Source organism: Gadus morhua, unplaced genomic scaffold, assembly GCF_902167405.1.
Source record: "Gadus morhua unplaced genomic scaffold, gadMor3.0, whole genome shotgun sequence".
NCBI classification, from domain to species: Eukaryota; Metazoa; Chordata; class Actinopteri; order Gadiformes; family Gadidae; genus Gadus; species Gadus morhua.
Genome location: NW_021963952.1, coordinates 45,833 through 54,864, shown reverse-complemented (window position 1 = coordinate 54,864; position 9,032 = coordinate 45,833). Strand labels below are relative to the sequence as shown.

At 38.4% G+C, this 9,032-nt stretch overlaps 1 protein-coding gene across 1 annotated transcript; it reads left to right on the top strand.

The window, feature by feature from the left end:
- The first annotated feature begins 2,501 nt into the window (after nucleotides 1–2,501).
- On the top strand, nucleotides 2,502–6,648 carry LOC115538038 (uncharacterized G-patch domain protein DDB_G0278987-like). The gene is made up of 4 exons (XM_030349857.1): nucleotides 2,502–2,726; nucleotides 5,267–5,407; nucleotides 5,831–6,025; nucleotides 6,252–6,648. Exons 1-4 carry the CDS (start codon nucleotides 2,606–2,608, stop codon nucleotides 6,548–6,550), a joined length of 756 nt encoding a protein of 251 aa, XP_030205717.1. The 5' UTR covers nucleotides 2,502–2,605; the 3' UTR covers nucleotides 6,551–6,648.
- Nucleotides 6,649–9,032: the final 2,384 nt, after the last annotated feature.

Genomic DNA, 9,032 nt, shown 5'->3' with positions numbered 1-9,032 from the left:
TGGTCAAGAATTATTAATGTGGGCGGGAGTTATTTGGAAAAGGAAAATTGTCTTTGGAAAATTTCGCCACAAGAGGGCGCAAAAAAACGACGAAATAATACATCTCCTAATCGCCAATGGAATGTTCTGAAAACGCGTTTTGGGCTATAACTCCCACACCGAACCTCCCACAGTCAAAACCTTTGTATCCACAGATTCACTGGAGTCAGCTGCATCTTTTGGCATACGCCGTTTCTCAGTTTCGAACACATGCTTCGCGTTGTGCCGGCGAAATGCACACTTCTTGGACCCCTGCATAACTGCTTGCAGTTCTAGTTTTTATACTTCCCGCCATAGAAGTGGTACCACAGCCCAAACCGTAAATGGTGCACACGCGCCAATTGCATCACTAGATCCAGGTACGGCACCGCTACTCAGATAACCAAATCCAGACACGCCGGCCACTAGGTGGCGCTATACCAAGGGAAAACGTGTTTGGGGCTATAACTCCCACACCGAACCTCCCACAGTCCAAAAACTTGTACACACATATTCACTGGAGTCTGCTGCAACTTTTGGCATAGGCCACGCCCATTTGCGTCTTGAATTTTTTTTCGCAAAATCGCGAAAACCGCAAAACTGTATTTTCGCTACTCCTCCCACATTTCTTGATCAATCGACACCAAACTTTGCACACGGCATCTTCAGACGCACACGCAAAGAATGCATCGAACACTTTTTTGATCGGACCTTCGACGACGAAACAGTATTGTTTTTAATATTAGTTTATTAGCTAAATTAGACGTGAAAAATCCAAAATCCAAAAAAATCCAAAATTAGACATCGGATCGAGTCCAAATTCTACACACATGTTGGTGCTAACCTTAATGACGTTCGATAAAAAAATCGGAAAATTTCGCCATTAGGGGGCGCAAAAAACGAGGAAATTGTATATCTTCTAATTGGCCAAAGGAATGTTCTTCAAACTCAAGGGATACCATCAAGGGGCAAACCCGAGTCTATATCGAAAATATGGCCAAGAACTATTAATATGGGCGGGAGTTATTTGGCAAAGGAAAATTGTCTTTGGAAAATTTCGCCACAGGGCGGCGCCAAAAAACGACGACATTGTCTATCTCCTATTTGGCCAATGGAATGTGCTGAAAACGCGTTTTAGGCTATAACTCCCACACCGAAGCTCCCACAGTCAAAACCTTTATATCCACATGTTGTTCACAGTAGCGTTTTCAATACTTGCATCGCGTTGTGCCGGCGAAATGCACATTTCTTGTCGCGTTGTGCCGGCGAAATGCACACTTCTTGGACCCCTGCATAACTGCTTGCAGTTCTAGTTATTATTATTCACGTTATCCCCATAACATTTAGCTGTTACTGTGCAGGGAAATAGATAAATACAATGCCATACAATACAAATATAAAGTTAGGAACGCTAATAAATGTAATTTGTAAAATAAGTGTTATCTGTCTTGTCGCGCTCAATGAACGAGTTCGCGAATGTTCAAGAACCTTCCACGTCATTCGACGCGATCCCCCGTTGCGATCGTCTGTTGCCAGGCAGGTTTGGAATGGATTACTATGGATGACGTAGGCCGGTACAATTTTCGCCCCCGGTACAATTTTTAACGTGACAGCACCAAATCCTATGGCCCCAAAATCTGTGTATCTTCCGTTCAATCCATATCCGTTTGGAAATCAAAACACGAAAAACGAAAAGTGACTTTTTAAAAAATCATCCTCGTTGGGATAGCTTGACCAGAAATTCATCACATGTATTTCTCTTTTAAAACATGTATACCGGTGTAATAGTCTCTGTATGAGCTTTTACCAATAATAAAGTCGAGAGAACAGTTTGGGAAAGCTGAGCGGTAGGGAAACCGCCTCCCCTCTGCCGCGTTCCCTCTTTGAAATGAAGGGAGGCGACGAGCTGCAGCGCGGTGGAGGCGCGGAAACTCGCAATAATATCATATTCCAACCTAAATGGTTGTGCCGATTGCCAAACAACTGATGGGCCCATGAGTTAACAATAATTAATAACATTAGCACACTTACCAGATGTGGAGGTCTGTGGACTGTGTGTAGTAGACCATCTTCATTTTGTGTCTGCAGTTTTTGCATTTCACTTTTCTTTGCAGCAACCTTTTCTTTTGCAACCATGTTATCAACTTGAATGATGTTTTTTTTGACTCCTTGACATTCACTTTTCTCAAAAGTGTTCCCACAAGCGAAGCCATAGCAGGAAATAACTGATGTTACTGGCCCCGATTTGAAAATCTGGCACACTTTTCTGTTATTAGTTCAATATGTGGAGGTACGCTTGATTTTTACATCTAAACACCTCCCACCGCAAAGGTTGGGCTGATTCCCTGGTTGTTGCCTGACTCAATCATAATAATCAAGCGCTTCTACCGTCCGATTGGCTAAGCCGCACCGCCAACTCTGTGCCGTTGAAAGAAGCTATTAGTCCGCGCAAAATAAATTGGATCTTGTCGTTATGGTAAGTATCAACCCTCTCTCAACAGTTATTGTTTTATTTCGAAAGCAGGCGCCATTACTTGTATGTGTGAACCACTTATGTTAGGCCTACCTTTTGTTTCAGTACCAGCATATGATTTTCCATCAGTTAAGTTCGGCGTTGCCTGGAAATATGATGGAAAGGCCTGAGCGCTCTACCCGGGCAAAAGGACAGCGGGGGAATGAAGGAGAAAGCTCCGATATGCCTACTGCTGGTAAGTTGGGTTGACACATTTGTAAAGTTATTGTAATACTCAAACTGTTTCTGGCCGGGCTCGGCAAGAGCTATTACCGTTAGCTTTGCTTAGCTGGGGGTTGACGACGTTATTACCCATAGATAGATATAGAACTAGATGTCTCGTCCACGCTGCTGGCCAATGGAGTTGAACGTCACCACTGGCGGCCATCTTACCACAATAAGCTGCTCACCCGTAACATTGTGTTGGTAGTGGTACATGTACTTTTTAAATAACCATAACTTGCTAAACTTTCAACAGATTTTCAAACGGTTTGGTTTATTATAAACGTCAGAGATGTAGGTATGACAGTACATACTTACGAATAATTGTTAGGTTCTAAGAAAAATAGAATAATGTTCTAAAATAGGTACAAGATTTCCTTTTACAAATATACATCAAGAAAGGCTGCATGTTGAAATCCCCACCCTGTACAGAGATTTATTCATGCAATTATTACCATGTGTTTTCTTATGAAATTATCATTAAACAGAACAGATAGGTGCAATAAATATACACATGCACAAGGTATTCATGTTATTTATGTTAAAGCAATACATGGGTTACTAAAACTCAGCAATCTATTGTGTTGGTAACTTCACTCAAATCTATCTACAGTCTAGTATGCATTTAGACAAATACGATAGAATATGAATATAATATGTGCAACCTTTGTGGTTGTTCAAGACACACTGAAGGCATGATGCCGACATAGGTTTGCAGAGAAATGTATACAATATGCACACTGATGGCCGTTGAAACCCCAGTGTCCATCCTCACGGGAATGTGTGTGTGTGTGTGTGTGTGTGTGTGTGAGCCTGAATGAAGTTTTAGGTTCTCCAACAGAAAACACAACAGCATACTTTTCAGAATTTGTACAGGCTTCTCCACTTATAATAGGGGTGTGAATCTTTGGCTTCAGACGATTCGATTTTGATTAATGATTCAGTAGGCGATTCGATTCAAGGACAAATATTATATTTTGGAACGATTCGATTCGATTCTGTAAACCACGATTCGATTCAGTAACTTTTAACCAAAATTCTATATCTGTGAAATAAACATGCAATAATGTGACACCCCTTGTCAATTTTACCACTATTCTTTGCGAAGCCAAAATGCTTCCACACTTTGGATTTCAAGTTTGCTGGTGCATTAACAATCTCGCTGCCGCTCTCTGCCATGTTTGAAATGCACCATTAGAGGGTGAGGGAGAAAAAAAACTTGTGGGACTTCCTTGCAAGCTGACTAGCTGATGACAGAGTTACGGATTACCGAGCTGCACTTCACAAAATAAACGTGTAAACTAAGTCTTAAAACATTAATCATGATCGATTCATACGTTTTAAAGCATTTATATCGATTATTGGTGAAGCCAAAGCGATTCATTCTATTTATTTATTTTAGCAGATCGATTTAGTTGAATCGGTAGGACTGACAATCGATTCATCGATTTATCGCATGAATCGTTACACCCCTAACTTATAAGGCGTTTTGTGGCTCTGGACAAAAATATAAAGGTTGCCTACCCCTGGGTGTAGTTTCAATGTTGACAAATGTTTATTCATTCAAGTGTATGAGTGACAGAGAAAGTGAGGTAGCCAGTGGTTTTCAAACTTTTTAACAATGAGTACCCCCTCAGAAAATATTTGTCTCTTCAAGTACTGTACCACCATTGTGACTAACATTGACCCACAGTCACATGGCTTGTGAAGGGCAAAGTGTTGTAGCCGTGCTGGTATTAAAAAATATTGTGAAGGTATTAAAAAAGGTAGTAAATTCAACTCAAGAATCTTTGTATAAACCCTCCCAATGACACTGATCTACTACCACTAATATGTAACGTAACGTCTGACTGGTAAGAGTCGTCCCTCCAGAGGTGCCTGTTGAGCCAGCGGTGCACCCAATTAGTGTTGCGAAGATTTAGAGAATTTGTGCGATGTGATTATGGTGACCAATATTGCGATTTACGATGCAATATATAAAAAGGAATTATGATTGTACTGGCTTGGTTTTCAAGGAAAATGTGAGAATTGATAGTTTTAAAACCTGTATATCTCAATTTAAAACATACACATATAAATAATCAAAATATGAATGTATAAAAGCTTGTACTATAGGCTAATGCCTTTAATGTGTGAAAGCCTTTATGTGTGTGAAAGTGATTCCACAGTGATAATGCCCTTTTGTCCTGTCTCTAAATTTCTTTATTTATAACATGCACTTCATTTGCTGTTTAACAATGCTAAATGTATTGTTTATAACCAACAATTTCTTGTGTGATTTTGGACACCAATAACATTAATATAGCCATCTGGTGCATTCATTTTGATGCATCAACTTCTGTCAGTAACCATCATTTTCCGTTGTGTGTCCTGATAATTCACCTATGACAAAGGATAGTAGTATGCCAAAACTGGGTAATACATGTATAGTTCATACCATTGTACAAAAGTTAACATGTTAAATTTTCCTACAAGTTTTGACTTGTTTATTCTATTTTTTATCCTATTTTGCAGTTAGTAATATCGAAAATTTTCAACCACACAAAGTGCAATGGAAGAAAAGGTCGGAAGAGCTGCAGTCCCGAATCAATGAGCTGGAGGAGGAGAATGCTTTGCTCAAGCAGCAGCTTGAGCAAAGGCCTTCAGCAAATCAAGGTTAGTAAAGCTGGAGTAAAGTTTTACTTAAGGACTTTCAAGAATGTATGTGGCTTCACTAGAATTTTACAACAATATACCACAACAATATTGGGGTTCACCCATCGTATGAGGGTCACTCTATGTCACAACGTCTGATAGACATATGAGCATATGAGCTCACATCGTGTAGCGACAGTACCTTTAGACTTTGTCTCACTCCGTTTTTCAAGGAAATCATGTCATTCAGATCTTCCTGAGTGGAAGCTAGCTTAACCCCACCTCCTTTACAGCCACCCCCTTCCCGACTATCAGCCGTCAGAACCTTGGTCAGAACGTATTTTTCGAAATTGTGCAGTGGGAGAAGTTATGCTGAGACAGGGGGTAAAGTTGTACTTTAAGGTTGTTTTAAGTTTTATTTTTCTGCTTTTTGTCATTTCTCAGGTGAGAAAATGGACAACACTGCCACCGACCCAGAGTCAGACACTGACTCGAGTTCCAACTCCAGCACTGACTCCACCGATTCCAGGAGCAGTGATACAAGCTCTTCCTCCTCTGATGGCCGCAAGAAAAAGAGGAGGCACAAAAAGAAAAACAAAAAGAAGAGCAAAAAGGCTTCAAAGAACAAAGGACTTCGAGGTAAAGTAAACTATAGAGTTGTGCTGTATTTCTTTAGGTTTGGAAATTAAATATAGTGTATACAGCTTAGGGCAGAATTATTAGCACCCCTATGAAAATTTCATTTTTCTAAAAGTACATACTAACCCTTACCCTGCAACTAAGACAAACCACAACCATCTTTGGGGAGAAGTAAACTGTATATATATTAGTGTTTTATTGTTGTTAATTTATTTTCCATTTTCAGTGACAACAATATCGGATGTTGTTAAAAGGTACCGCTGGGTCCTTAAACTAATTCAAAAAGGACGCAAGATGTCGAGGGCATTCCTGAAGGCACGTGTTTCTAGAAATGCAGTTAAAGACACCGCAGCAATCGCGGAGCTCTACATTGCAGAGAGGAGTGTCCTGGATGGAATCAAAGGCGAACAGAGGCTCCTTCATTTAGCAAAGCTCTGCCAGTCCAAAATTGTTGGAGAACTTGCCCTTAAAATTGAAGAGCTGAAGAGGAAAAAAAAACTCATACCATTCTCCAAAAAGGGTTAAAGGGACAGGGGTGAAAGGAGAGAGTTTTTTTAATTAAACGATAAATCCTGTGTAAAATGGATCTGGGATATGTTTAATATGATAATGAGATGGGATGTTCGTTTGGGAGCAAAAAACCACATGCAGACGCATTCTTAAGTTGGCTGTTTTTAGCCGATTCTACCAAAACGCTATAAGCTTGGAACGATGTCTCGTGGTAAAAACAAAATCGCTATTTTAAACAGTTTAAAAGGCTAGAAATAGCCCGACACTTCTTTGGTAGTATAGTAAGGGTCTTAAAATATAAAACGAGGCATTGATAACTTTGTAAGTGTACAGATTGTTTACTACAAATTACATTTTATACACACAATGCCATCAGTTGTTCACCTGTCGACGCCATTTTGTATTTAAGACTCGATATAAGTACATTGACAAATACAGTGATTGTGACCTCCGGGAAGAACACGCAAGCTAAGCTCTGTGTTCGCCAATCTACTTATCAAGTCTTAAATACAAGATGGTGTCGATGGGTGAACTTCTGATGGTATTGTGTGCTTAAAATATCATTTTTAATAAACAATCTGTACACTTACAAAGTTATCAATGCCTCGTTTTATATTTTAAGACCCTTATTATACTACCAAAGAAGTGTCGGGCTACTTCTATCCTTTTAAGTGGTTTAAAATAGCAATTTTGTTTTTACCACGATACTTGCCCCCATCTTTCCCAGTTTATAGCGTTTTGGTAGAATCGGCTAAAAACAGCCAACTTAAGAATGCGTCTACATTCACTTTTTTGCTCCCAAATGAACATCCCATTTCGTTATCATGTAAAACATATCCCTGATCCATTTTACACCGGATTTATCCTTTATTTATTTATTTATTTTTTAAAAGTTCAAAGTAAGCCTGGTTGAAGTTCTTTGACTTACTATAAATGTACATTGCCCTTTGAACTCTTCGCCTTTGAACCACAATTTCTGTTTACGTTTAGTTATTTATTTTCAAATAATAAAGTTGTTTTCCGTGTCTGATATCCTGCTTATGTTTTGTTTATTTCACTTTGTGGTCATCCAGTGTTACTGATTAGTTTTGCAAAACTTTTTTTCTATTTTGTACTGTTACTAGTCTGTAGACTACTGTTCTCAACTGTTTTCACTTTAATTTGACAGTCCTAAGACCTGTCTACTAATGCTTAATTGAATATCGACTGATAGTTTGTTGATCATCAACAGATAGTCAACTATTTTCTCTGTTTTGCTCTGTTAATAGCTTGTAGACACTAAACTGTTTTCACTTTAATTTGACAGTCCTAAGACCTGTCTACTAATGCTTAATTGAATATCGACTGATAGTTTGTTGATCATCAACAGATAGTCAACTATTTTCTCTGTTTTGCTCTGTTAATAGCTTGTAGACACTAAACTGTTTTCACTTTAATTTGACAGTCCTAAGACCTGTCTACTAATGCTTAATTGAATATCGACTGATAGTTTGTTGAGAATCAACTGATAGTCAACTATTTTCTCTGTTTTGCTCTGTTAATAGCTTGTAGACACTAAACTGTTTTCACTTTAATTTGACAGTCCTAAGACCTGTCTACTAATGCTTAATTGAATATCGACTGATAGTTTGTTGATAATCAACTGATAGTCAACAATTTTCTCTGTTTTGCTCTGTTAATAGTGTGTAGACGCTAAACTGTTTTCACTTTAATTTGACAGTCCTAAGACCTCTCTACTAATGCTTAATTGAATATCGACTGATAGTTAGTTGAGAATCAACTATTTTCTCTGTTTTGCTCTGTTAATAGTTTGCACACACTAAACTGTTTTCACTTTAATTTGACAGTCCTAAGACCTGTCTACTAATGCTTAATTGAATATCGACTGATAGTTTGTTGAGAATCAACTGATAGTCAACTATTTTCTCTGTTTTGCTCTGTTAATAGTGTGTAGACACTAAACTGTTTTCACTTTAATTTGACAGTCCTAAGACCTCTCTACTAATGCTTAGTTGAATATTGACTGATAGTTTGTCGACAGTCATATGACAATGAACAGGTTGTCACCTACACAGGGTGCCTATTGATTGATAAAATATTCTCATCTTTATTTTGCAATGAACATATATGATCAACAGAGGGTTGAATGTTCGTTCATTAGATGTTCCTTGTGAGCGGAGGAAAGTTGATCCATATGAAACGTAAGTTGAGAATTGGTTAATAACAGCAGTTGATAGTCAACTTACTAGAACTTGACACTCAACTGATAGTTGAATATTTGTAAAGAACATGTAGTAAAAAGCACAATGTCTGTTGCAGACTGTTTTTGTAAAAATAAATGAACAAAATAAAAATATACTATAGTTAACTAACACGTAGTTGAATGCATGTTACATATTTGTTGACAAGCTCTGTAGAGTATCAACTAACTCACTGTTGAATATCAACTAAACACCAGCTAATAGTGCAACGTGTAGTTAACTTAGTTAGTTGAATG